Genomic DNA, 27,782 nt, shown 5'->3' on the forward strand with positions numbered 1-27,782 from the left:
ACTGTTGCACTTTTCTACCTTCACTACAGATGACTGATCTAGTGTAACTGTGCTTCCCTTCCCTCTCCTCAGGCGCCGAGCCTGCCAGTTGGAAGAAGGAGATGCAGGTACCATGCACCCACTCTTCAATCAAACCTGCCAGCAGTGGATGGCATTCATGAACCACCTGGGTATGTGCTTCAGGTCCCAGCTCCTCCAGACAGGCTGGAAGTGGGCCTTTCTACCCAGAGCTCTCAGGACGAGTCCTCTTACAGCACCATCCATCTTCATTCCTTACTGGTCCTAGTTACATACATACCCTGTCTCTCCCCAAACCTCCCCAGAGACACATTGGTCTCATGGCCAGCACCAGCTTTAGAAAGCTGTGGCAGGAGGACTGCCATGTGCCTGTGCATCTGAGCAAACCTTCTAAGGCTTGTGGTTTGGTCTGCCATGCTCTGAGTCCAGGGCTTGCTGAACTTGCCTGCAGCTGCTTGGGAGAGACCTGGACTCCAACAACCAGCTGTGATAGTGCTTTAGCTCCCAGATGTAGCAGGATGGAGGATCTGTGCCTCTGCAACATGCTTGAGGACTGTGAAGTTGCATGGGAGACCCTCTTGCAGGGAGGGAGGGAGAGGAGGAGTATCCTTCATATGCAGGGATTTGGGGTTGTATGGCTGCCATGTTGCTACTTTCTGGTTAACTTTCACTTTGATGTTTGTACATCCTCTCACACTCCTGTTGGCAAAGTGGAGCTCTCATCTTTCTCTGATGAGGAGTAAGTCAGGGAAGAAGGAATAAATGGAATAAAGTGCTGTGCTCAGAGCATAGAGGGTGTTTGGTCCAGGTCTCACTTTAAGCCAGGACCTGAAACCAGGGGTTATTTCAGGATTCATCTTCTTGTCCATGTAAGGTTCTTGTTCTCCAGCTCTGCCCTACCTCAGGCCCTTAGCTCTCTCCACTGCTAATGTGGGCAGGATGTGGTTGTGGGGCAGCTTGGCATCTTGTCTTACAGTACATCTTCCATGCAGGGTGCCCGTCGGTGCAGCAGTGCTCCTTGGAGATGGTTTCTCGTTTCCTCCTGTCCTCCATCCTAGTGGAAGTGGTGAACCTGGTCACTGCCCTGGCGAGTGACACCACTGTCAAAGTGTTTGAGCAGATCTGGTGAGTTATGAGATTCACAGGTGGCTGTTGATCAGCTGTACTTCTACTGCCACAGCTCTACTTGGTAGCCACCTCTGGGGCTTTTCTTTGCAGCTACCATCGGGGCACCGCCTTCCTGCCCTATAAGTCTGGTCAGAATGCCAGCCCTTGCCCTGGAGTCATCAGACACTTCATCCTGCTGGGACGCAACTTCCAGCAGTGGCGCTGCAGCACAGAGCAGGGTGAGTGCCTGGCCATGGTCCCTGGGACTGTGCTGGAGTCTTTTGTAGGGGGACATCAATGAACAGGATCCCCTCCTTACTGGGACAGACTGCTTGTGCCCAGAGGTGGGCGGTGGGTTGTGTGGTTTTGCCTTCTGAGACCTTACTTTTGAATGTGATTGTAACAGCTTATTTCAAGACGAGCTGAGCAGTACTGTGGCAAAACATCCTGTCATGCCACCTTCATGGCATGGCAGGACATAAAAGTGGGATGAACCAGTATTGAGGGTCATAACTCTGGCTTCTTCCAGCTCACAAAGGGCTCCAGCGCTTTGAGGCCATGGAATTCAGCTCAGCAGAGAGAGGCTCTGATCCCAGCCTTGTTGGTCGAGACCTGGTGCCCCGGCAAAGGTTCCTTTTCATGGAGATCATTGACAAAAAGGTAGTAATGGCTGTGGCTGTTAACAGGAGACTGTAATTGAGCTGTTGCCATTTTCCCTGTTCCAGCCTTGTCATCTGAAACTGGCTGCAGCTGCAGCAAGTACCACTGGCACACCCGGGGCAGCCTGTGCCACCATGTCCTTAAGTCTTCCTCCGCTTCCTCTCTCTCCAGCTGACCCTCTACACTTACAACTGGTCCCCAGACCTGGGGGCCAACTTGAACTGCTCCCTGACACGCCTGCTGCAGTGGCAGAATGCCCGGTCCCACATCGTGCACTGCCTGATCAGCCAAAAGCTGGGACTCTTCCACCACCACTGCTTCATGGACACACCATGGCATGAGGACAGCAAGCAGGTAGGGCACCATGCCAGGCAGGGCAGTCCTATCTTCTTCAGGAAGGGCCTTGGCAATCTGGGGGTCTGAGAAAGTTTGCAAGCACCTTTTGTGTGCTGATTGGTAGGGCATTCAGATGTTCAGCTTGACCATTTCCAGCCAGACTGTTGCCCTGGTCTTGGAGACAGGTGGAAAGAGAAGCCAGGTCCTTCTGCTAACTGGCAGCAGTTATTGATGACTGAATTACTTAGGTTGAGGCTGAGGAATGGGCTTCTCACTTCACATTAGAGTCATGGTGGGCCCAGACGCACTCTTCTTGGAAGTGGCAGTGGAAAAGGCTAACAAAGATCTCAGCAGAGGGCCAGAATTTGATGTACTCTGTGGGTTCTTGCTCCAGGGTTGGCAGTAAGGAGGCTTTCATTGCTGTGTCTGTTTGCTTAGGAGCCAAATCCTTTCCTGAACTCCACTTTGGAGGTGGATGCGCTGATCCGGAGCCCCTGTCCCCCGCCCAGCAAGGAGCAGGGCAGGCTGAGCAGCTCTGCCCGCAGCCTCCCGTCCCTGCACTTCCATCCTGACGTGGTGCCCTTTGATGAAGCTCTGCGGGATGTTACCACCATCAGGCGCATACCCCATGGGCCTGACTTGGGATATTTTGATCCTGTGGCTCAGCATGGGGCCCAGTTCCTGGAAATCAAGAGCATGGAGAGGAAAGGTAAAGCAAGGGGGCTGATATCATGGGAGCCTGCCTAATAATCTCACTTGTGGAAAAGGAAATCAGAGCGGAACAAGAGTTTTGTCAGGCGACGGTTCTCTGTGGGAATGGGTTATGGCCTGTCCAGGGTGGGAGTGAAGGAGAGTAGCAATACCTGGGGCTGTGGCTTGATGCTCTTGTGACTGCTGTCTTTCCTTCAGAACTGGAGAAACAGATGAAGATTGAAAACCTCTTTGTCACCTGGCAGCAGAGATCAGCTCAGTCCAACATGCCTATCAGTGTGAGTGCAGCCTGGACAGGTGGTGGGCTGGGCCTTCTTACAGCACGCTGGGAGCACCAGCAAAGGGGAGCACTGCAGCTCTGAGCAGGGTGTATAGTGAGGCTGGTGCTAGGCAGTGGAGCAGTGGTCTGTGCCTGAACTTTTGGGGTTGCAGGACTCCTGAACCATGCTTGGGCATGGGGCCTCACTGCCCAGCACTGGAAAGGCTGTAAAGCAGGGGATTCCCCCAGTAAATCTCCATTTGAGCAGTATTGTGGTGTCATGGACAAACTTGTTCCCAGCCTCAGTGAGGTGTGTGCTGTAACCATGCTCCTCTCGTGTTGTGCAGCTGGCAGACCTGGAGACTCTGAAGCAGTCCTCACGCCTGGTTCACTACTGTGCCACCCCCTTGCTCTTTGACCCGGCCTTCCGGCAGCAAATCCAGACTGACCAGCTGGGCAAGGTAGAGGGGAAGGTGAGTGTCAGCAAGCACCAGTGGGGTCAGGCTTTGTGCACAGGGACAAAGGAACGGTCTTTTCCCAAGACAGGCCTGCTTGGGCCTCACTCCTAAAATACAGGATGAATTTGAATCCTGTAAGATGGAGACTGAGAAAATCCTTGGGTCCTCAAAGCTTTTTTCCTGCAGCCACACTATCCCTAGAGAAGACCGATTTCCTTGTCTACCCAGGGAATTGAGGGCTGAGTCTGGAGAAGCCATCAAGGGTGCTGTCTGGTACTGATCTGTTAAGGAGGCAGAACTTCCTTTATGCATTCAGCAGCCAGACCTGGTAAACTTTTCCTGGACCAAACAAGTAGCCAAAACAATTGAAAGCAAACCAGCTGAATCCTGAGCAGGTTGCAGCCTGACAGACAAACCAGTGCAGATCCCATACCGGCTGTTCACAGTCTGCATGTGTGTCAGAAGGGAAGAACAGGCTGTTGTAATTTATCAGAATGTCAAAAGGATTTTGACAGTCTTTAAACAGAGGTTGCTACAGAAATTGAACACTTACAGATGAAAGGGAAAATATCATCACAAAATGAAAACTTAGTTTTTGGAACAGAGCAAAATGGAAATTGGTTATTGGACTTGAAGAGCCTTGCAGCAGGGGTTTCAGGGTGGTGTATTAGGTTCTGTATCTCCAGGTCTTTTATGGGGATGTATGAGATGGCAGGGTTTGCAGTGCTGGAGGGCTGTTCAGATTGGTCAGAACAGAAAAAAGAATGCAAGGAACTCAAGAGGCACCTGTGAAATGAGAGCTTTTGTGGGAGCTGGGACCTGGTTCCCAATAAAACAGCACAATGTGGAGAGAAATTTGAACCCACTTGTATTGTACACTCACTGCAGAGCCTGTGCGGAGCACACATCTTGGTGGTTTCTTCAATTTGTGAGCAGTTGAGTACAGCAGACACTGGTTAGAGTACATCAGAAAGGGCTGTTAGTATAATGGGTAATATTCTAATAAATTCCTAAAATACTAGTGTATTAATGTCTTCATCTGGGTAGTAAGTGTGAGACCAAACATCTTGTGGCAAAGGCACTGAACTGGAGAGACTTGGAAAAGGTCAGAGAGGAGCTGGAGAGATGCCAGGTAAAGAGACATCTCTTGCGCTTGGTGGAGCAGAGGCAGAAAGCCAGATGGAAACATGTAACAGAGCTGTGGGCTTAAAGTAGAGAGATCAAAAAAGAAACCTTAGTCTCTCTCAGCATGAAGAAAAGGAGTATTCAGGACATCAAAAGGAGAACTGAAAGTGTTTAGAAGGAAACACAGTTTCTTTTCAGTGCTACTGAACTGCTAGAAAATCCTGAGAAGTCAGCAGCATTCATAAGGGGATTGGGCTCTTACTGTGGCATTAGAAGCTGAAGCTCTGAGCTTTGTATGAACCAGTTGTGAGCCACTAACACTTTGTGGAAGTGTTCTGGGGAAGTCAGATGTGAATGCTGGCACAGGCAGCAGGTTCCTGCAGGTTATTGCAGCACTGTTAGGTCAGTTCATGGCTGGGTAGATCTTGGATCTTGCCTTTTGACATATGCACTAGGACAGTGCTTGGACAACCAGATGTTAGATGCTCTCTGGCAGGAAGAGATCTACCTTTTGCTCAACCAGGGCACCTGGTGTCCTCTGCTGGGGCTAGTCCCAGCAGTTCTCCTTAGCAACTTTCTCTTGCAGAAGCGCCACCGCTCCAATGACTCCACAGCTTCAGGGAGGGACCGCAGCCACAGCTGTGACTCGGCAGAAGCACTGCCCTGCAAGGTGAAGGAGGAGCCATGGCTGCAGGAGATGTGCAATGCCTTCCTGCAGCAGTACATCCAGTACCTGCAGAGCATGGGCTTCATTCTGGTCCAGGTGCGGCCACCCTCACCTACCACTCGCAGGTCAGTGATGTGTTGGGAATCCTGGTGTTGGAGAAGAGCCAACACACTGAGCTGGGCCCTGCTTTGACACAGTCGGTCTTGGCTCCCTGCTCAAGGCTGTCTCTGCTCTCATTTCCAGCAGCACAAGCCGCATCCGAGCTCTAGCAGCAATGGGAGTGGAGGGTAGAGGGTCCTTCTCCTACACAAAGCCAAAACCAGAGGGAAGTCCAAAGGTGAGTGCATTTCTGTTACAAGGGTGGAACTGGGATGGAAGTCAGGCTGTGGAGTGTGGCAGTTCTGGCTGGCTTTTAAAACTGTTTCAGGCAAAAAGGATGTGGGAGGGCAGAGAAAGCATCAAAGCCAGCCTGTCTAGACCAGCACCGTCTTTGAGAGTTTAGGTATGATGAGATGTCTTTGCCCTCTTGCATGTCTTCCTACAAGGGCCTCAGAGCCCTTTCCTGACATTTGGTGGAATCAGGGCAAATATTAAGACTGGTAACAATTTGGAAGGGGTTAGAAGAGGAACAAGATGACCTAGGGCAAGGATAGGTGCTTTGGGGTGAGATTCTGAAGGATTACTTGTCAGAGAACCTCCAGCATCCATGCTTAAGGGCAACTCTAGGGCAGAAGGATCTTTAGTTATAGTGAGATGAATATGGAAGTTAAAGAGGTTAGAAAAGATAAGCCTGGAATGACTCTACTGTGAGAGCAGGCTGAGGTTCCTCATGTATAAGGAAGTGGCAGCTAGGGAGGAACAAGTTGGAGCTCTACAATATTGCAGCTAACCTGGAAAGGGATTGACCCTTTCCTATTTTATTCAATACAACACCTAGAGACCATCAAATGAAAGTTGAGCCAGTTTGAAACTAAGGAGAGCGTTTCTTTGAGAAGCAGGTTTTGTGAACACATGAGTCTTGTGAATATGAGCTTACAAGACAGAATAAGTAAGTACCTGGAAGAGGAATCTGTTGGAGTCTCTATCTAACTACCCATGGCTTGTGGAATCACCCAGGGATGATGGGAGCATGTAGCATTTACTCACTCTTTTCTGACACTTAATTGGCACCTGCCTTTGGCTGATGTTACTGCAGGACTGTGGATAACACCTTGCAGATAAAATGAGAAGAGAGCAATCTGCTGAGCAAGAGGGAGCAAATGAATTTGCTGGCAGCTAAATTCTGAATCGAGACAGGATGTCTCTGATAGCTGCTGTATCAGGCAGGCACAATGGTCTGAGGACACCACAGCAGGGAGTGAGGTTCCATGGACACTGTTGTTCCTTGGCTCACAGTGTCCCACACTCTAAGAGACACCCTGTCCTGAGCAAGCAGGAGGTGAAGGGATCAATGTGTCTAGTGTATTCTCTCAAAGGCTGTTTGTTAGGATTCTTCCCACTGTCAGCTCTGCCATATCTTCTCTCTTCTCTCCTGTGAGATTGCTCACTTGATGAGGCCCCTCTATTTCCTCTGCTACAGAGCCTTGTGGCAGCTTCACACGTTTTGTGTGTCAGAGAGCCTCTTCAGCTTTGTCCTTCTCTTCACAGAGCACAAGCCCTGCTGTTGCCACCTACCATCTACAAAGAGCCCTTCCAGGTGGGATTGTGCTCATGGAGTTGGCCTTCCAGGTAAGAAAGAACAAGAAACAGAGCATATCTCTCAGGGATCTTCAGGTACAGTCTTCAGAGGTGACAAAGGGAGTTATGAGGGGTGCAGCAGGGACATGTGATTTTTCATTCATCTGTCCTGTTTCTTCCATGGTCCTGAAAGACTGGGATCAGGTGGAAAGGATTGTGCAGGTCTCAGAGCAGTAAGAGTTGCCTGGGAAAGGATAATGGAGAGCTCAGCACCAGTTAGGGTGCTCTGTGCTCAGCCACATGTTGGCTGGTCTGGCTTGGTTCAGACAAGGTGAGACAGAATGTGGGGTGAGAGTGTCTGGGCTCCAGCCCAAGCATGAAGTGTGAGGGCTGTACTCCTTCCCTGGAGACCCCCAAGGCTGTGTTCTGCTCTGATCACATGCTCTCTGCTCTCTCTTCCAGGGCTGCTATTTCTGTGTGAAGCAATACGCGCTGGAGTGCTCGCGCATCCCCATGGGCCAGTCCGTGAACTCTCAGGTAATGGCTTTGCAGGCACAGCTGGTGCTCCTCAGGGTCAGGGGATGCTTCGTGGGGAGGAGTGATCTCTGGAACATAGTGGGCATTTCAGGCACAGCAAGTTCTAGAGAGCTCTGCTCCCTCCTCATGGAAAAGCAGAGCCTCGCAGAGCCTTCTGCAGCCACATGCCCTCCATGGTGCTGCTTGAGCAGAGCTGGATTGCAGCAAAAGGGGGTGCAAGGCTTGACAGGAGGATGACTCTTGTCCTAGCAAGACAGAGCAGACTGGGGAGGAATAGGAGCAATTCTGGCAAAGATCCCTGCTCCAAGGAGGGTCAGTGCATGGCTCTCTGCTTCCCTTGGAATGAAGAAGGAAGTGGAATGGGAACAGGGATCTGTGAACATAATTCCTGCCCTTTGCTAGAGGAGAAGTTATTTTCTGCACCAGAAAGCTTCCTTTATACCTCTGTGCCATGCTCTACAGCACTGTGAGGCTGCCTGTTCCCTTCTCCTTTGTAGGGTCAGGGTGTCTCCTGCCAGTTCCCAAGGGCACTGGGTGTCTGTGCAGAGGCTAGCCAGCCCCAGGCTGTCTGAGACAGGAGGCATGCATGACCATACTATCCTTTCCAAGGGAGCTCTGTAGCAAGGCTGCATCTTAGATATGCCAGGGATGTCTCTCCTAAGCTTAGAGCTTTCCAGGACTTTGTCTGCAGATTTACTGAGCCTTTCTTGGAAAGCTTGCACATGCACAGGGCAGTGATACGAGGCTACATCCTGCTCTGATGTTGGGACAGCTGCACTGGCTGTGCCATGCCTTGTCAGCAGGGCTTTGCAGGAGCGTGTGAGGTGCCTGGTAAAACTCCTGCCTTGACTCCCTGTCCCTCCACAGCTGTCTATGCTCTTCACGGAGGAGTGTGACAAGGTGCGGGACCTCATGCACGTGCATTCGTTCAGCTACGACTTCCACTTGCGCATAGTCCACCAGTATCTGCTGGGCTCCCACATGACTCTCCGCCAAGGCTACCATCTCACCAGCTTCCTGGAGGATTTCATTGCCCATCACCCTGACATCCCCAAATTTGGTCGTAATCACGTTTTCCAAGGTATGTAGGTCGATATATGATCAGTCTGGGATTGATCACCAGCACATAACTTGGCAAAAGTCCTTTACAAATAAACCTTTGGAGTATTCAGGGATATGACAGGGTGAGGGTGATGGGAGGGGCTGAGCTCCAAGGCAAGTCCTTGTTGCCCTGTTGTGGAAGGGGCAGGTTGGTTGCTCTGTGTTCTGGAGTAGATGGGAAGACACTGCTGGGCCCAGGTAAGAGGCACAGAGTGTCACCTTTGATAGCAGTGTATTTTTCCACTAGGCACACTGGCCCTGCCCACCAATATGATCACTGCACACCAGCTGTACAACTACATTGCTGACCATGCCAACACCTACCACATGAAACCCCTGCGCATGGCCCGGCCAGCCACGGGCAACGACAGCAAGAAGGGAACACCAGGCACAGAGCAGAACGAATATGCACTGGTCTCTATTTGGAACAGGTGAGTGCATCTGCTGCAAGTTCTTGGAGCTGCTGGAGGTTGGTGGCAACCTGCCAGTCCTGGGGACATTACCCCAAGGTGCCAGCAAAGCTGACTTTTCTATACAGTGCTAGACAGCAGTTCTGGCCAGTCCTTCTGAGACGGCCAACAGGGTGTATGTGTGCAGGTGCATTTGACATTTCCTGTGGCACTTCTGAGGAGTCCTGCTGTGTGGAATTCCCCATGTCCAACTGTTCTGTTGTGATCAAGAGCCCTGGGAGAACACAGTGAGGATTCCTTCATACTGATGTGCTTTTTTATCCCAGCTCGGGCTCCTATAAGGACTCTGAAGGTCTGCGTCATCATGATGACTTTGATGTGTCCCTCCTGGTTTGTCACAGTGCGGCACCATTTGAGGAGCAGAGTGAGGCAGAGAGACGCATGCTCCGGTGAGCATTGGGCACCAGTGACAGCAAAGCTTCCTGGCTGGGGAGGAGGGCTCTGGGAGGGACTGGTTCTGTCTGGAATAGCATAGGCAGAGTTGTTGGTGTCTGGGGAGGATCACAGTGAGAACCTGGGTGGAGAAGCACCCTTTCTGGCAGGGATAGAGGGGCCTGTGGTTCATTTGCAGTGCAGCTGAGAGGGGAGCAGCCCTTCCCAGGTCAACAGTGTCTCCTTGCTCCCAGGTTGCGTTTCTACGTCATCATGACAAGCCAGCGGGAGCTCTTTCCACGGCTCACGGCCGACATGCGACGCTTCAAGAAGCTGCCGCGCTTGCAGCGGGAAGTGCTGGAGCCTGTGGTAGGCCGGGCAGCCTGGGAGGCAGTGGAGCCGGAGCCGAGCCTGGACCGGCAGCCATCGGCAGAGCGGGAGCTGTGGCAGGACGTGGAGGACAGCAGCGAGTTCTACGCGGGGGGCACGCAGGTCAAACTGGGGCCAGGGCTCTTCTACACCTCTCCACTCTTCCCCTTGCTGGCCTCTGAGGTGGCCTCAGCCCAGAAGCAGCTCAGCAGCATGGTGCAGCTGGCCAAGTGCCACTGCCGCAGGGACAACCTCTGGAAGCGCCTTTTCCTTCTGGAGCCTCTGGCTTCTGACAAGCTGAAGCTGGGCAAGCTCTCGCTGGTGGAGCTGGAGGAGCTGCTCGATGCCGTGCATGGGAAATCCATCGCAGATGTCGACCCCCAGCTGGTGAGCAGCAGGGATGGGGGCACAGTGCACAGCAGCTGCTATTCTGCTCTGGGGGTGGAGTGAGGTGCCAGGTGAAGGGGCCTGCAATGCACATCTCTTTGTGCTTGCTGGGAAGGTAGAGGCAGGAACACAGCTCCTAGCTGGCACGGGAAGGGGAAGACTGCATTGATCTGTCTACAGAGAGTGAACAGCCCGCGGTCAGCATCCTCAGTGGGCTGGGAGGGTTGCATCTGATTTGGGGTCTGAAGGCTGCTGTAGCATTATGGCTGCTGGTGCCATGGCTAGAGGGAGGCTGAAGATCAGGCCTTTTCTATGTCTTCAGGAATGCTTCCTCACCATGACAGTCTCCTGGTACCAGAGCCTCATCAAGGTGCTGTTGAGCCGCTTTCCCCAGAGCTGTCGGCACTTCCACAATGCCGAAACTGGCACCCAGTATCTGGTAAGACACAGCCCATTGTCCACCTGCAGCCTCTGTCTCTGTCCTGGGTTCTGTACTGGCTCCTTTCTAACATGCTCTATGACTCTCCTGACAGGTTGTGCTCAACCAGAAGTTCACAGATTGCTTTGTTCTTGTGTTTCTTGATTCTCATTCAGGAAAAACGGTGAGTCCTTGGCAACAGAACAACAGCTATGTTGGCTCAGGCCAGGAATCTGTCTAGATTGATCCAGTGGTGGCCAAGGGCAGGTGTGCATGAGAACACAACCAGGTCAAGAAGCCTGTAATGCTTCTCCAAAATACTGTCCCAGCATCTGAAAACCTGTAGCTTAGGCCCATCCTCAGCTAGAAGTGGCCTTTGCATTTATTTAATAGCCCTTCCACAGCTTTATTTCCTTTTGTTAATTTCTGGAATCCATGATTTCCGCTGACTTGCAGCTCCATGAGGCAGTTGCAGTCTAGGTGAAGAAGTTCCTTGGCTTATTTTTGAAGTTTTTGCTGTTCTTTCTATGTGATGTCCCTTTGTTCTTGTATTAGAAAACAGTGAGCACTTGATCCTCTTTTCCTTCACAGGATTGCTTTTGGATCATTTTCTTAGCTGTCTGTCTATCCAGGCTAAGCAGTCCTTCTGTATTCAGTCCAAAGTCAGATCACACTGGGTCTGGCTGGGAAGGGTCACCAGTGCTGTGGGCTGCTCCTACCTGGGCAGAAAGGAAGGGGACCTGCACTGTCAGGGTCCCAGCAAACCTGCAAGGGCCTTTGCCTTCACTGAACCAGGGTACAGGATGGGTCACAGGGAATGCAGCTCCATATGAGAGCAGGGGATCTACAGGAGGATTCAGTCCACAACAAGGCTTCTGCAGAGACTGCAGAGTAACTGATGTTGTATAAAATAAATCATGCTCCATCTGAAAAGCAGGTAGGGGAGACAGAAGAGGCAGTGCTCGTTGGAAGGCTGCTCAGTGCTTCCTACCACCTGATGGTCATAGTGTCACCTTGTGGTCATTGATATGATAAACCCAATAAACCCAGACCCTCCATTCCCTCTCCCAGTGACTCTCATTTTTTAATAGAAATCCTTTGTTTTCATAACATTGTATTTTGTGCTTAGCGTTCATCCCATTCTTGTGGCCTCTCAAAACTCTCAGGGTTGTTTTGTTTGTTTGTTTTGGTTTGGTTTTGGTTTTTTTGCATTATCCCAATCGTCTTTTGTATTAGTGCCTCAAATTTTATCAGCATACTCCTCATCTTTGTACCAGACAATTGTTAAAGTACTAGGGAATGTGAGCCCCAAAGCCTGTCCTGAAGGAGCTCTATCTGTAACCCCTCTCCATTTCCCTTTTCAGCGCTGCCATGTTCTCCCTTTATAATTTTTGAGTTAATTCCTATCTTTTCAGCTTACCTAAATTTCCCCTGTGACACTACATCAAATCCTTCCTGAATCTCAGATAAGATGTACCATGATTCCTTTGTCTAGAAATACTACTTTATCAAAGAGAATTTTAGCATTAGCACATCATTTTGGTAACACTGAGCTGCATTTCCCTCATGGTTCTGTCTCCCCCAGTCTGCTCTGAAGCCTTGCATGCTGCTGGAGTTGGGCTCACAAATAATTTCCTTTCCCCTCTTAAATGATGGTGGTACATTCACTGTTTTGTACTCACACAACTCTTCTCATGGCTTTACCAGTTTGTAAGGGACCTTGGCTACTGGATGTGCTGTATTTCAGTTCTGGAGAACTCCTGTCCCTGTGTCTTGCCTCCATGATGCTGATCTGAGTGCACTGAGTCACATTTTCATTCTGCTTCAGCTTCTGCAACCTCTGCCTGCTCCCTTCTCCCCTCCGCCTTTGCCCTGCCTTTTCAATACAGTCGCTAGTCCGAGCGGAGCAGGCAGCATTTATTTTTAGGATTGCGGTTATTACATTTAATCTCCTCCCCTTCCCCATTTGTTGCACTCCTACTCTTTCCCTTAGAAGAAGAATTTTCCCTCTAATTTCCCTAGAAGCTCCTGGTACTGTGGAGGCAGTAGGATCCCCTCCTCTCCTGTGGTTGCTGCCAGGATTGGCATAACTGCAGATGCATAAAAGCTGGAACAGAGTGGGCAAGTCCTCACACTGAATTTCCAGCAGAAAAATTGGGAGTAGGCTCAAACATGCTGTCACAGGAAGAGCTAGCTTAGTGACATGGGCATTTTGGGACTACTCCCAGTATTTGCCTAACACTGCCAAAAAAGTGTCCACACACCTGGGCTAGGGACTGCACAGCGCTTGTCTGCATCCTGTCCCCTGACCCTCTCCTCCCTTTTGGCAGAGCCTCACCGTGGTTTTCCGGGAGCCATTCCCAGTGCAGCCCCAGAACAGCGAGAGTCCTCTGCCACAGCTTGTGTCCACCTACCATCACCTGGAGTCAGTCATCAACACCGCCTGCTTCAACCTGTGGACGGGCCTGCTCTAGCACTGGCACCCACGTCCTGGAGCAATGCGTATTCTGACTCAGCACGGCCGTGCCAGTGGTGACCATGGGGAGGAACAGGTCTCAGGGGGCACCTGTGCATGGGCACTGCAGGCAGCACTGCCAGTGGCACACATGGCTACTGACCCAAGGAGCCTGGGGATGTGCACCTCATCGCTGGCTGGCTGGTACAGCCCTTGTGTGCTGTTTACAGTGGGTTTGATACTGAATGGCCCTGAAGCAAACAGCAAGGGCAGGAACTTGGCTGCTGCAGCCTGGCTGAAGCAGAACAACTCTCAGGGACATGGCTTTGGCATCTATAGGCGAGTTCTGCCTGCTGGGAAGGCACTGAGGAGCATGCACAGCACCATTTTCTGCCCAGGGTAGCACTGCACAGTGCTCTGCTTTAGGAGGAAAGACTCCTGACTGCAGGGCTACCTGACTAGCAGTGAGGATAACTGCTTCTTTTGTTTTCCTTGGAAGAGCATGAATGGGATAGGAAAGGTGAACTGGATCACAGGAAGGTATTATAGAGGTGTATATTTGATCCATTGTTCTATCTGTGAAATAAACTGAACCAGATCCCTGCTCAGTTGCTGTAGGCTGTGGAAAGCTGCCTGCAGAGAACGTAGAGCAGCCCTGGCTGCTCTGGAATCTTACACTTGCTTCAGAGCAGGAGCAACAGGACAGTCAGCCTTGAGTATCCATTCACAGGCACCTGCCAGCCCGTTACCTTGGATTGGACAGTCTGGGAGGGGACTGCTTGCTTCACTTGCAGCCCTGCTTCAGAGTCAGTGCTGGGTACTGGCAACAGCCTTGAGAATTTCAGTACCTAGAAGTCACGAGTGTTCTTTCCACAACTTCAGGTACCAGCTGGAATGCTCCCCTTAGTGGGGAGACTGGAAAGAGGTTTCCCTGGACCCCCCTGCAGCCTGTAAGTGAAAGTTTTCTGTGTACCTGAAGTCACCTACAGTGGTGCCTGAGCCATCACTAAATCAAACATGCTGCAGGTGGTACTTGTGTAGATGAGGGTCCAACAGTTTGGGCTGGCCCAGTAGAGCCTGGGGAAAGGAAATGACATAGATGCTCCTAACTTCATTCTAGGAAATCGTCCCACCCACCACACTCCCCTAGTCCTGGATAAGACACATGCTCTGTTAAGCCATTGCTTTGTCTTTTATTCTCATGGTTTTCTAGTTTTACTTGGCTGCCTTGCTGGTCCCTCCATGCTGCAGCCCTCGGCTTTCCCAGTAGGATCGCAGCCAGCCCAAACCTTCCAGGGTGTCTCCTGCAGTGACAGACAAGGTTTCGTGCTGCAGCTGGAGAAGCTGGAGCAGCTTCTGTGAAGGACAGAGCCCTCATTCCCAGGTCGGGATGACACCCACTCTGTGCACCCCCCAGGACCTGTTTGCACAGTACCCAGCCAGCTGCTCTGTGCTTTGACCTGCCCATGGGGCTCACACCTGCAGGCCTACTCACCCTTCGGAGCATATTCACACCCCACATAGCCAGTGTAGCCAAGGGACTCCAGGAGCTCGAAGATGTAGGGGAAGTTCAGCTCCCCAGGGCTATCGGGCTCGTGCCGCCCTGGTACCTGTGCAATCTGGATATGACCTAGGGAGGGAAGGGGAGAGGCCATGCCCAAGGCAGCTCTGCCTACAGCCTTCTTTAGCTATGAGACAAGACCCAAGAGCAGCCCCACACCCCCAGCCAGCTGCAGCAGAGCCTGGAGCAGGAGGGCCCCCTCTCAAAGCCACTCCTGCCCAGTGGCTGCAGTGGAGTTGCTCTGGGAGGGCGCAGGGTGTTACCGATGAGTGGGAAGTACATCTCCAGATTGCGTGACAAATTGCCATCCATGATCTGGCAGTGAAAAAGGTCCTGGGGGCAAGAGAGGAAAATGGAGGGTGCAGCTGTTCAGCAGTGAGCAGTTAAGGACAGCTGTGCTATGGTCCCTGTCCAATGTCCCCAAGAAGAGATATTAAGCTCATGGCCACCAGAACAGTTTTGTGGACCTGTGAGAGTTTCCCTCACAGAGCTTCAACACTGACTCACCAGCTGCAGCTTCAGGTTGGGCCGTCCCACTTTCTCCAGGATAGCAGCAGCTAAGGGGGCAAGAAATGAGAAACCATTGCCCCTAGCGTGGAAGGGTTTGCAGAGAAGCCCCAGGACCCCCTTTATGAACTGTGCTCTCTCAGCATCTCCATCCTGGTGAGGCAACCTCCAGCCTTTCAGACTTCGGAGATCCTTCTCCTCCTCAAATGGAGACTCTTGGTGTCTGCCTTACCTTGGTGTGGCGTGTTCAGATAGTAGCGAGGGTCAGTGATGCGGTTGTTAATAGGCTCCAACAGTCCAATCATGTTTTCCTGTAACACAGCAATGTCACCCTGTGGAGCATCCTGACATCTCTGCAGCAGGAAGCATAACTTCCCCATGCCATGCTGGTGTGGTATTCCCCATCTTGGTATCCTAAGAGCTTCACACACAAAGCAAGACCCATTCCCCACCTACCTGGGACAGGAGGTCAGCAGTGTATCTGAGATTCTCAATGAAGGTGGTTTCCATCTCACCTGCCACTGCAGCCCGGTCTGTGCCCAGGGGAACCCGCCCAGCCATCACATGAATCCTACAGGCACAGAGAGATAATCACAGGCAGCACCTGCAAGCTGCTGGCCTGATCTAATACCTTCCTCTGCTGATGGAAAAGGGGGCCAGGCCGGGGGAGCAGACACAGAAGGGGGCAAGAAGACCCATCTCCTGCAGGAGGCACAACAGCAGCCAGCAAGCTGCCAACCAGGACACAAATATGCAGCATCCCACCTGAATACACAGAGGGATGACTTTGAACCTTTGCCTGACAAATCACAGACCTTGCTTCTTCCCTCTTGTTAACTGCTTTCAGCTCTTTCACCCTGACGCTGGAGCTTTCTTGGGCTCTTTCTTGTTGGGAGACCCCAATCCAGCATGTGGGCAACTGGAGTGCTGCTTCTTCCAGGGGCCTGCCATGCATGGTGTCACTGCTTGCTGGCTGTGAGCAGGGAGGGGACAGTGTCCCACACTGGACTGCCCTGCCATGAAGAGCTCAAACGCCAGACCACCTTCAGCCACCATTGGGGGAAGGTGAATGGTAGAAACAGAAACCTTTTCAATGTGCCTGTACCAGTGTGCAGATGGTGCTGTGCAGCCTTTGGCCTGCCTAGCCCATGCCCTCCACAGGGCTTTGGACTGAGTTGCAACAGAAAGAATGGTGCAAAGTAAGTGGAATAAAAGGGCCCTGTTGGTTTTCTGAAGGGAGCTGTGCCAGGCTAATTGCATCTTTTACGGTGTCTCTGCTGTGCTGGAGTCAGCATGGCCCTCAATAAAGCAACTGTTGTGGTGTCCTGGTGGAAACGACTGGTGCAGTTGGGGAGGAAAAAGGGAAGATTATCCTGAGGGACTGTTGTGTGGGGGTGGGAACAAGAGCCTCTACTGCGAAGGGCAGGGTCAAGCTCGTGCCTGGCAGCTCTGGGTCCGCCCCCCGCGAACAGGCCGAGAGCACGGCCCCGCTCAGCGGGGTCTGCCCGGAGCTGGCTCCGGCCCAACGCAGCCGAGCAGGAGATGCTGCCCGAGAGAGGCTCCGTGACGGCGGCGGGAGGCACCGCAGGACAAAGGGCAGGCTCCGCTCGGGGGCAGCGCTGGGGCAGAAGGGGAGCAGAGGAAGCGCCCCCGGCAGCCGCGGGGCCGGGGCCGGGGCCGGAGCGGGGGTCCGGCCTCGCACCTACCTGGGGCAGCCCACAGCCCTGGCGTAGTGTACGGCCGCCTCCAGGCCCTGCCGGAAAGCTGCCTGCCGCCCGGGCACGGCCGCCAGCCCCAGCTCGCCCGCCTCCTGGTCCCCTGGGAGAGAGCGGCAGGGTCGGCGGAGGGTCCTCGCTACCCCACGTACATGGGGGAGCAGCGGGACGCGGCCGTACCGGGTGGGGTGTTGAGGAGCGCGATCCGCACCCGCGCCCGCTCCGCCGCGGCCTGCAGCTCCTGGGCCGGACAGCCCGCCGGCCAAGCCGCCTCCACCGCTCCGAACCCGGCGGCGGCCGCCGCTTCCAGCCGCGCCGGCAGCGCCGGCAGCTCCGGGAAGAGCCACGAGAGGTTGGCGGAGAAGCGGAGCGCCATGGCGGGCGGGGCGGGGCGGGCCTGGGCGGTGCTCCCGCGGCCACTCCGAGCACCGCCGCCCGCCCCGGCCCTCCCGCGGAGCGCAGCGAGCCCCAAGCGGCTGGGCCGGTGCTGGGCTCAGCCCTGCGGGCGTGCGGACGGCTCCGGGACGTGCCCGCGGCCGTGGGTGAGCGGCCCCGTGACACGCGTGGGGCTCCCGGCTGCGCCAGAGGCTCTGCGGGACAGGGCCGTGCTGGGGGCGCGTGGCCGGAATCCGCTCTGGGAAACGGGGTTTTGCCAGGTGTTGGCCTGACACACGCAAAGCGCCCTCTTAATTGGTTTCCTGGGGAGCTTGTATCTGACAGCGTCTCATTATGCGAGAAACGCTCTCTCCTTTTGTCCCATGCTCTGCATATCTTAGCATAAAATGTTCATCTCCACTCCTGCAGAGCCGTGGCTCGGGTGTGCAGGAGTGTGACCCCGGCGATGGCCGCGGGCAGCCCCGCGCTCCCGCTCCCCATTCCCCGCGCTGTGTCCCCAGGTGCACTCGCAGGCTGCACGGGTGGGGTGCGTGTCCTGTCCTGCCCATGGCCGGGGGCTGTGCCGTGGCTGCCAGAACGGGTACCGTGAGCCGTGGACATTTTGCAGTCCCTTGTGTTCAGTTTGTTCCTGGCGGCTCCTACTCAGTGCCGGGGGAGTCCTGCATGGTCCGACTCCTCTGTCACTGCTGCAGCAGCCTTCTGCAGCCCCAGGCAACTGCGACCCCCAGGAATTCGCTGTGCTTTGGGAGCCCAGCCTGGGCAGAGACCAGCAGGTTTTTGGTGGGGGGTAAGGGCAGTGAAGCTACCCACTATGGAGTCTCAACTCAATTAAAGCTATTGATTAATCAATTAGAAGAGGCTTGACTCAATTTCTCAGTAATAATCCAAACTGTCAATTGCAGGGAGTGGCATCCATGTTCTCGGGATGCAAAGGGCCAAGAGATGAAAAGCCTCTCCACAAGATCCAGCACCAGCCCGGCCCCACCTCCCCACCTGTGTTCCCAAGACCAGCGTATCCCCATGAGAGCGATGCCCTGAGCCCCATCAGCCCTGCTGGGGTGTCCCTGGCAGCTCCCCAGTGTTGGGGCAGGCTTTACTGAGTGATGTGACCTGGCTGGCTGCATGTGCACCCCCAGCTCTCCTCCTTACCCAGCACCCATGTCCCCAGGACACAGACTGCTCTCTGCCGGCAGCTGCCCGAGCCAGGGGCGCGCTGCACCTTATACACATCCTGTGGCCTCACAGGACATGAACCTCTGTGGTGCACAGGGCTTGTCATCCTCTTCAGTCTTTTCCAGGAGGCGCCTGAGTGCAGGTGGGTGGATGGCAGAGCTACACAGTCATTGGAATCCCTAGAAGGAGAGCTGGCACCTGCCTGGCCTGGGGCTGCAGCCTCACTGCATTCTTGCACCTCAGAAAGGCATTCACTGAGGCCATCCATCACCCCAGAAGTCCTGGTTGCATCTCCAGCTGGAGCCCAGGCCCCTGGCAGGGTCAAAGCCCAGGAGTCAGTGTGTGGGAGCAGGAAAGCTTTGCTGGGTGGGTGTGTCAGTGAATAAACACAGAAATGAGCCCCAGCATGTGGGTGACCTGAGCCACCAGATGGGAATCACAGAGCCCTCATGTAAACCTGCCCTGCGATGGCAAACTGAGGGCTCTGTGCTGAAGCATTAATAGCATCTTTATGTCTCTGGTAATATATTGCATTGATTTTCTCATGTTATAACTGCGGTTCCTGCATTGCAGGCCAGTGTTTTGTCACTTTACCTTGACAGGACGCAGAGGATTTACTCCCTGCCGTGGCACACACAGCTCTGGAGCCGTGTCTCACGCTGGTGCTGGGGCCTGTGCTCGGCAGCCTCTGTGTGAGGAGCCGGCACAATGAGCATGGGGTCAGATGGGCCCTGTATCCCCAAGGAAGATGGGGAGGGGCCAAGTGGGGCGCTGGAGAGGGAGGATAGCTCTGAACCAGGCCTCTCTGCTGCTGCTCAGGAGGTTTATTAGCCTGAAGAAAACGTAGCTCCTGCACATTTTATTGTCGAGCTGACATTTTGTCGTGGACCCAGCTCTGGCCTCTGTGATGGCTGGGACGGGGAGGTGGCAGTGCCTTGGGGTGCCCGACAGTGCCAACAGTACAAGACAAGCCAGTCCCCCACCCTGAGCCCACTGAAGTGGGGACACCAGTCCTCCTAGTATCCCATAAATCTCTCATCTCATTTTTCTGCAGGGAAGGTTTTATCTTTCTGCTTTATGAAACGTGTTTTAATTTAAATTGACATTTCTGTATTTTAACTGCTTGTCCCAGGCTCCCACGTGGCTCAGCTGGCACCCCAGGAGCCATGGGGGATGAAGTGCTGCGGGCTGAGATGGCTGGATGGCACCATCCCACTGACACTTGTTACCTTACCCCCTCTGGACACCCCCAGATCTGCCCCATTGCCCCCCTGCACCCTGTGACTGTATGAAAGAATCCAGGGCTCAGGCTGGGAGGAGGCATCCCAGGCATCCCTTCTGCCCCAAAGCTTTCTTCTCTTCTCTAAAACACCCCAATATTTTCAGCCATGTTTGGATTTTGGCTTTTATAGTGACTAAATTCTAGCCTCTTTATGTGTAGAAAAGGGCTGGGAAAAATAATCCACATATGACCCAGCATCTTGCGGAGGCAGCTGCAGGAGTTTTGCTTGTATTAAATATCATGATTTTTCACCAAAGACAGTCTTCCTTAAACCTACACCCTCAGGATGCAAAAAGGCCAAGAGATGAAAAGCCTCTCCACAGGATCCAGCACCAGCCCAGCCCCGCCTCCCCACCTGTGTTCCCAAGACCAGCGTATCCCCATGAGAGCGATGCCCTGAGCCCCATCAGCCCTGCTGGGGTGTCCCTGGCAGCTCCCCAGTGTTGGGGCAGGCTTTGCTGAGTGATGTGACCTGGCTGGCTGCATGTGCACCCCCAGCTCTTCTCCTTATCCAGAATCCCACCTGAATTTCTTGGACCTCCTTGTTTCCGTGGCCATAGGCACCAGTGGTGGTTTGACTCAAGGACGTGGCACCAAAGAGAGGTGGCAGCCCCAGTGCCCACTGGGGACTCCTTGGTGGGATTGTCACTGTCAGGTCCTCCTCTGTTTACCCTGGTCAGTGAATACTGTACAGAGTTAATTCATTAATTAGTGTCTTTCTGCTGCTTAGCCACCTGTTTTCTGCCATTGAAGTCTGCTGTGCCCTTCAGCCCCCTTTGCTGCTCAGTCTACTTCCACCTCCTAAAATGAATAAGCAACCTTCTGCTGCTAATGATGGAGTGCAGCAGGACTGTGCCACAGCTGGGACCTGCCCTGGTCCTGTGGAGTCCTCCCCTCCTGGACCCCCTTTCTCCTCCATCTCTTCCTCTTCTTCATCTTTGCCACCTTCTATTTCTTCTTCCTCCTCTGCTCCTTATCCTCCTTCCCTCCACCCCCTCCATATTTCATCTCCTCCATTCCCCTGTCCCCATATCCCCCCTGTCCTTCTGTCCCCTCCATTTTTCTGGTTACAGGCACTGCACAGCACATCGGAGATGCAGGGAAAGATGGCAGTCTCTCCCAAAGCTGTGACAAAGATTCCTGCAGGATGTCTTAATGAACATGTTGCCCAGTTCAGGCTTCATTTTCTTGCAGCCTCCAAAAGCACATGGATATAGGAAAACCTATATACCAAGTTAGGGGAAACAAAACCCTAACCTTTTCCAGCTTATGTCTATTCTTCATCAAGAAGGATTGAACTGGGTGCAAACATGATATAAATCCCAGCAGAGCCAAGTTAAGGTCTGAGCACCCCAGCATCCCTGCAGCTCCCAGTAAGAGTGGGCTCTCCATCAGCTGGCCAGGATTTTCTTGTTATTCCAAGATTTCATAGGAAATTAATGAGGAGGCCAAATTCTCCTCCAGCTCTTGGAAGAGGCCAGGGCGGGCGGTGCCTGGGCCCGCTGAGCTGGCAGATGTTGTTTAACATTCCCGGCAGTAATTAATAGATGGTTTCATCACTCTTGTACAATTCAAGCATGTCGTCCTGCTTCTCTACAAATACAGAGCAGAAATATTTGTTAAACGTGGCTGGTGTTTTCGCCTCATCATTAGTGCTCAAGCGGCTCCAGCCACACCAGGATTTATCGCTGTGCCAAAATTTCTTTTTGCCTCATGATGCTGCCACCATCCCTCCCTCCACTGCTGGCCCCTCCTGTCAAGAAGCTCTCTTTATCACTTTCCTCTGATTGATGTCCTGCTGGTTGCACCCTCTCCTTTACATCATGATTATGGATTCCTCCCTTTTCTATTCATTACATAGCAGGAGGCCAAACCATCTCCCTGACCAGGGGCACCCTGTGGAATTCAACCCAGAAATGGCCTGCAGGGATCATTCCCACTATCCAGGACCCATGGTGGGATGCAGAGGAAGGGCTCCCCTGGGGGTGCTTCGCCCCACAGTGTCCAGGTGGGCTTGTGAGGCCGCCCCAAGCAATGACATATGCAGGGACACAGCCTGGGTTGGGCTGGGCACGGTGACATCAAGCTGTGGCTTGGGAGCAGGGTAGAGCTGCCTTGAGGGAGGTGGCAGCCCATTAGCCAGCATTGCTGGCACCTCAGGGAATCACTTCAGATACAAATTAATCGGAACCTCCCAGCTCATCATTAGTTATTAATAGTATGTAATAGTTAATAGCTATTAGCTATTAATAGGAGCCTGTCAGCTTGCCAATAGTTCATTCACAAACAAAAGCAAGCGGGCTCCCCCAGGAGTGCCCTGGCATTGGCATGGCACAGTTCAGTCCCCATGCCCAGAGTGGGGACACAGTGGGGACACAGTGAACAGGCACTCAGCAGGACTCCAGTGATTAGATGACAAGGGAAAGCAGCGCTCAGGAATGGAAGGGGATGCTCTCACTGCGTGCCTGGCTGAGCCGAGGTTGACCAGGGTCTAAGTTCAGCCCTTCCCTGCCTGGAGGTGCAGGGATCCTATATAGCCCGGCACCTCCAGGGCACGGCCAGCCCCTGGCTCTCACCCCCTCCCACAGGGGCTCAGTGATCAGCCCCAGCAACGCCGGCCCCAGAACACTCAGCCCCGTCCCCGACGCCGTGGGGCGCAGGAGCCGGTCCTTGTGGCCCCCCTCCCCAGCACAGCCCGCTGCAGCCCGGTCACCATGTTAAGCCATCTCTTAATTAATCAGGCTGATTGTAATGTGTTTTTAGGGCATTAAAATTCAATTGTGGAATTCTCCGCTGGCTAGGCTCGCAATGAATACAGAAGTTTGCCTAATTAGAGCTGACACGCAGCCGGCGGGCGAACCAGACAAACAGTCCCGCCAGGGCTGCCCACCTCGGGCCCCTCGCCTGGCCCCAACACCCCCATCCCTGCCTCTGTGGGGACCAGCGCTGACCACCCTCGCCGTGGGCACCCAGCCCCTGCCCTGGAACAGGGGGGGCAGCGCTGCCTGGCCCTGCAATCTTTGGGGACAGCTTCATGTGCGCCTGTGCCAAACCCCTGTCCGGGCACCAGGCAAGAGCAGAAGAGATGTTTCCTTATCGGCAGCATCAGGTCTTCATTGTCATTACTACAGCAATTATCATCTCATTTGGAGTCTTTAGCTGCCATAATCTGTCTCTTGCACTGATTTATTCCGCAGGTCTCTTCCCCAGACGTGCAGGAGGAAGAGTCATCAATAAGGAGTCAACGAGCTCCGTCTCCCGGGAAAGCCTCTTCCCATCCGGAGCTGAGCAGAGGTGCCCTGCGGCTGGACCAGAGCAGAGCAGGGCTGTCCACACGCAGCACACGGCCGGGGCCGAACCGAAACCTGTCACTTCCCAGAGCCATTGTGGAGCCGCTTCCCCCAAACCCGATGCGAGTTGATTATTTCAGGCACCTGGCACCAGCACACACAGGGCTGAGCTGACCGTGGACACACAGGTGGGCTGGGAAGCACAGGAAGGTGGTCGCTCTTCAGGGATGGACAGTCACCAGAGCTCTCTGGGCCGGGTTATCGCTCCTGTCTGGCTCTGGCATGGCTGTGCCAGCAAAGAGAGCCGTGCTCCCCCTTCCTGCTCCTCTGCCCACCCCTCCATCCCTGCCAGGAGGGAGCTGTGCAGGGCAAGCGGGGCTGTGCTTTGGGGCTCCAAGCTGGTGCATCCCTTGGGAAGGGCCCTGCAGTGACAGGCGATGCAGTGGGAGCCATCTGCTCACACTGGCTGGCCCCACTGCCCAGCTCTCCCTGGACATCACTCTGAGGCAGGAGAGGGGTCTGCTGACTACTGTGAGCAGCTGCCCAGCTCTCTCCATACACAGGGGACCCAGGCACAGGGGCTGGTAGCAGCAGTCACCCCAGCTGAGCACACGGAGCAGGAGAGATTCTGTGTCTCCATAGCCCATGGTGCCCATCCCTGTGCCCACCTGCAATCCTTTGTTTGTAGCAGGGTGCCTGAGGCAAGTGTGGTGTCAGCAGGACAAGGGGAAGTGACTGGGTTTGGGCTCAGGTAAGAAGTTGCTGCCCGAGTCCCCACAGCACAGCTGAGCCTGGCAGTGGGGCACAGTGAATGGGGCAGGCAGAGTGGCAGTGATACCATCATTCCTTACAGCTCCATCCCGTTCAGTGACTCGGCTCCCATCCCATCGTTGCACCCACCACAGCTCAACCTGCCTAATGGAATCCACTTACATGCAAAATCCCCAGAAAAAAGTGGTAATTAATGAAGTCCCTTTCATTACCATTATGCAAATGCGATTAATTTCAGCTGTTATGAATATGCAAATATTACAATTATGCTCTAATTGCCAGTGTGTGTAAGGGAGTGGGCAGAATATCAAGTCTCAGACCAGGGCCCAGGAGCTTTGGGGTGCAGAAGCACTCCAGGATGCTTCAGGCAGGAGGGGGAAGCCCAGCTAGAGGGGCTCTACCTGCTCCTGTGGGCTCAGCAAAAGTGTGTGTGAGGGCACAGGCAGCAGGGGACATACATCAGCCACCACCTGCCTGTGTCATGGATCCTGAATGGACTCCTTCTACCCATCCCCCAGTTCTCCAGGAGAGGCTCCGCAGCTCCACACTGCATCATGACCCCAAATCCTTCTGCCAGGCAAGCCTGTCCCCAGCAACACTGTCCCTCCATTTCCACTCCTGTTCAAACTCACATGCTGGTCACTGGGCTGCAGGGAGAAGAAGGCAGAGGAGGAGGAAGGCTACCAGGCACCGTGGTGCTACAGGGCTGGAGGCAAATGGCAGCGGGAGGCAGAGATGTGTCCTGACCCTGCTCCTTGCTGCTGAGGCGGTGCTGGCCCCCTGCCCACACACAGTGCCACTGCTTTTAGCAAGCCCCAGCTGTGTGGCACTGGTCCTGCTGCAATCTCAGGGTGGAGCCACTGTCACCCTTGCGACATGGGGACCCTGTCCTCTGTGCCAGCTGGGCCCTCCAGCCCCTCACTCACCATTGAGTTGGGGGTTTGACATGTCCTGGGATGCTTTGGGGGAAATCAGCACATGACAGGTACTCTGTCAGGGCTGCAGCAGGCAGGGCTGTGGCGATTTCCTGCATGGGGCCACGGAGCGTTCTGTTTGGGACTGTAGGGATGCCTGCACGGGTCTCGCTCCCGCGGAAGGCAGGCAGCAGTCGGGGCCCGGGCCGTGCAGCCGGCAGCCAGCAGGCTGTGCTCCTGCTCCCCACAGCGCTCCAAGTCACGCAGGGAAAGGCCGGAGCAGGGAAACAGAAAGCACCACCGCCTCCCGCCGCAGCGCTCGGCCTGTCCCGGCCTGGGCAGCCCCGAGCCGGTCCCACATGTGCCTGCAGCTGGAAAAAGCACCTTTCCCGAGGCAGAGCAGCCCACATTGCCCCAGCGCCTCCCAGGCCGGTCCTGCCATCCCTGTCCGGGCAAGCGGCCCATCCCAGCCCTCACAAGGGCCCCGGACTACTCAAGGAGCATAGGAGCGGGCCCTGCCCGGCCCGCATGAGGCCTGCGGGCCGTGCTCCGTGCAGGCCCCTTCTTGTGCCACAGAGGAGGAGTGTGCTGGCTGGGGACACCTTCTGTCCCAAAGGCTTTCATTCTGTCACCCCAGCCCCACACTGCAGCCTCTGGTCTCCTGTCCCTACTGGTGCCACCCAGGGAAGGTTGCAGAGGAATGGGGCTGTAAGGACACTGCCATCCCTGCAAGGACCCTAGCGCCTGCTGCCCACAGTCCCAGCAAGTCCATCACCTCCAGCTCTTTCTTCACCCTCCACCATGAGTCTCTTTTCCACAATGGGGGGGACTGGTTGGAATACACATTTTCCCCCCCCGTGCCTCCAATGTGGGGATGGAGCAAGACTCCCCCATTACTCAGGCTAGTTTGAGCACCATGTGCCTTACTGGAGGACCTCTCATACACAGGGAGGAGAAACCAAGCAAGGCAGCAGGTAGCAGAGTGCCCAGTGGCTGGCAGGGACAGGCGGCCCCCATGCCTGCACCCAGCAGCACAGCCTGGGCTTGTCCCCAGCCCCACATCCCCAGATCCCTCTGGCCTCTTACCGTGGGGGTCAGCTAGAAAGAGAAGGAGAAGGAGGAGATTGAGAGGCTCCTCAGAGCTGCCTCTTGGTTTCCAAGGCGATGAGACATAATGGCTGTTCATCCCGGCAGGGTCATCCCTCTGCACTGGAGCTCTGGAAGAAGGGGCTGGGGATCAGCTGCAGCCCCCCAGCCCTGGCATTCCAGCTCCCCACTCTATTGGGACGTGCTGATCACCCACAACCTTGTCCCTGCCAGGGCCAGCTCTGCTCCATGCAGGTCAGCACTGGCCAGGCGCTGCTTAGGGGCACAGTTTACTTCACACAAGCTGTTCCCTGTCAGTCGCCATCAGTGGCAGGGAAGGGGCAGGATGTTTGATTCCCCCACACAGCTGCCACCGTGTGCTGCAGGTGCTGGTAGGGCAGCAGAGCTGGGGTGACCCTCAAGGGTTTCAAACCAAGTGTGGGCTACCCATGAGTGCTGTCACCACTATGTCCAGGGGTCTTCTAGTGATTCGCAGCAGGTGCTTGGTGTTCTGTTCCCTGGGGTATGACAAAGACACAGTCACGGCCCTGCTCCCTGTGGTGCCCCTTGTGTTTTCCCAACTAATTGAATTCAGAGAAATTTCTTCCCAGTAGTGCCAATCGATGAACCGCGTGTTATCAGCCCCCGCCACCCCCCCACACCCCCCCGGCCCTTGGGATGGATACGGGCAAAGGGAAAAATTGAATTTGCGGCCATTTTCATTGGGATTTAATTGGGCAGTCTCACCTCGTTGCCTTAATCCCGGGCGCTGACATGCGCAGCAGAGACGGCAGCTCCCCTTATTTATCACTTTTCAAATATTTGCCTCTTTGCAGTTGTAGGAAATCGATGCTCCTGCCTGTGGCATGCCGGGAGCGACCTGGCCGGGCGGCCGGGCGACTGGGGATCCATCAGCCACTGCCATCGCTATCGACAGGGCGATTGGGGTTTAAGAGGCACTTTGATAGCAGAACCGGCACACATTAAGTGCTCGTCATCAGGGGATGATCATGACTTATTACTGCTAATTCTCCCCGCGCAGCGGCAGGGCTGCAAGGCTGTTCCTCGCTAATCGCTGCCCGGCTCCGTGCGCGGCGCCGGCGGGAGGTCCCCCCGCGCTCCCGGGGGACAGGGTGCTGTGCCACCCCCCTGCTCCCGCTCCAGCCCGCCGTGCCTTTGGCCCCAGGGCGCGGGGTATTGCTGGAGGGCTGGGCGTTTTCTCTGCCCCTCACCACGTATCCTGCCTGAGGGAGGTTGAGTCCGTGCCAAGCTCCTGCCCGCCCGGATGGAATGGTGGAGGAACCGCAAAGCTCTGGTGCCGGCACGGCCACGGGAGCCTGTGGATGGGGGTAGATGCTCACGCGGTCCCCCCTCACCTCTCGCTGAGCATTCCCAGGCCGCGGTGATGGTTGCATTTCCTTCATCGTGCACCATTGCTCCCCTCAAGCCATCAGCATCCTGGTCATTGAGGGTGTCAGCTGGACCGGAGACAGGACCAGCATCTGTGAGAATGACAGCACTGCCAAGGAATCCTGTACAGCTGATGTGTAGCCCAGGGATGGGGGACAACTGGGCTGTATGGTGTTTACATTTCCTGCAGTCTGAAGTGGCGGGGGGGAAACTCTTCCTGAGCTCATTCCAGGTAACCCTCAGTGCTCCTGGTCACTGTCATGACAGCTTGGCTCTGGCCCCAAGTTCACCTCTCTGGTTGCCTCCTCCCCGGGCTGCTCCAGGATCCCTGTGAAAACCTGGGCAGCCTCCAGGTCCCTGCTGGAGCTACTGTGGGGCAGCCACATGGGCTCTTGCTGTGGAGCCAGCCAATTAGTGTCATCCAGCCTTGTCACTTGGAAGGTGTCCAGTAATGAGCAGCCAGAGAGAGAGGGATCCTCAGTGGCAGCAAGCAGACTCTGCTGTCACCATGCAGTGCCTCTGGCACACCAAGGCTACAAGCTCCATGCTG

The 27,782-nt window shown here is 54.6% G+C and overlaps 2 protein-coding genes across 6 annotated transcripts in view; one reads left to right on the forward strand and one right to left on the reverse strand.

Moving 5' to 3' along the window:
* SZT2 (SZT2 subunit of KICSTOR complex) overlaps nucleotides 1–13,735 on the forward strand; it is a 54,185-nt gene extending 40,450 nt beyond the window's left edge. For 3 of the 5 annotated variants that reach the window (XM_015636259.1, XM_015636263.1, XM_015636260.3), the window contains exons 54-72: nucleotides 73–170; nucleotides 1,011–1,143; nucleotides 1,237–1,364; nucleotides 1,655–1,785; nucleotides 1,957–2,139; nucleotides 2,560–2,830; nucleotides 3,031–3,110; nucleotides 3,439–3,564; nucleotides 5,261–5,466; nucleotides 5,585–5,678; nucleotides 6,989–7,069; nucleotides 7,481–7,555; nucleotides 8,423–8,636; nucleotides 8,904–9,087; nucleotides 9,393–9,515; nucleotides 9,753–10,254; nucleotides 10,577–10,693; nucleotides 10,788–10,856; nucleotides 13,003–13,735. In XM_015636259.1, the coding sequence (XP_015491745.1) occupies nucleotides 73–170; nucleotides 1,011–1,143; nucleotides 1,237–1,364; nucleotides 1,655–1,785; nucleotides 1,957–2,139; nucleotides 2,560–2,830; nucleotides 3,031–3,110; nucleotides 3,439–3,564; nucleotides 5,261–5,466; nucleotides 5,585–5,678; nucleotides 6,989–7,069; nucleotides 7,481–7,555; nucleotides 8,423–8,636; nucleotides 8,904–9,087; nucleotides 9,393–9,515; nucleotides 9,753–10,254; nucleotides 10,577–10,693; nucleotides 10,788–10,856; nucleotides 13,003–13,146 (2,959 nt within the window). In that variant the 3' untranslated portion in view covers nucleotides 13,147–13,735. The remainder of the gene's footprint in view (nucleotides 1–72; nucleotides 171–1,010; nucleotides 1,144–1,236; nucleotides 1,365–1,654; nucleotides 1,786–1,956; nucleotides 2,140–2,559; nucleotides 2,831–3,030; nucleotides 3,111–3,438; nucleotides 3,565–5,260; nucleotides 5,467–5,584; nucleotides 5,679–6,988; nucleotides 7,070–7,480; nucleotides 7,556–8,422; nucleotides 8,637–8,903; nucleotides 9,088–9,392; nucleotides 9,516–9,752; nucleotides 10,255–10,576; nucleotides 10,694–10,787; nucleotides 10,857–13,002) is intronic. The other 2 variants (XM_015636261.1, XM_015636264.1) reach the window with 1 other exon arrangement.
* Nucleotides 13,736–14,300: 565 nt separating this feature from the next.
* HYI (hydroxypyruvate isomerase (putative)) lies at nucleotides 14,301–17,301 on the reverse strand. Its single transcript, XM_015636265.3, has 8 exons — nucleotides 17,091–17,301; nucleotides 16,902–17,013; nucleotides 15,652–15,766; nucleotides 15,428–15,506; nucleotides 15,196–15,245; nucleotides 14,952–15,021; nucleotides 14,623–14,757; nucleotides 14,301–14,431 (listed from the first exon to the last, which is right to left on the reverse strand). The coding sequence occupies exons 1-8, from the start codon at nucleotides 17,284–17,286 to the stop codon at nucleotides 14,343–14,345; spliced, it is 846 nt and encodes a 281-aa protein (XP_015491751.1). The 5' UTR covers nucleotides 17,287–17,301; the 3' UTR covers nucleotides 14,301–14,342.
* Nucleotides 17,302–27,782: the final 10,481 nt, after the last annotated feature.

Source organism: Parus major, chromosome 8, assembly GCF_001522545.3.
Source record: "Parus major isolate Abel chromosome 8, Parus_major1.1, whole genome shotgun sequence".
NCBI lineage: Eukaryota > Metazoa > Chordata > Aves > Passeriformes > Paridae > Parus > Parus major.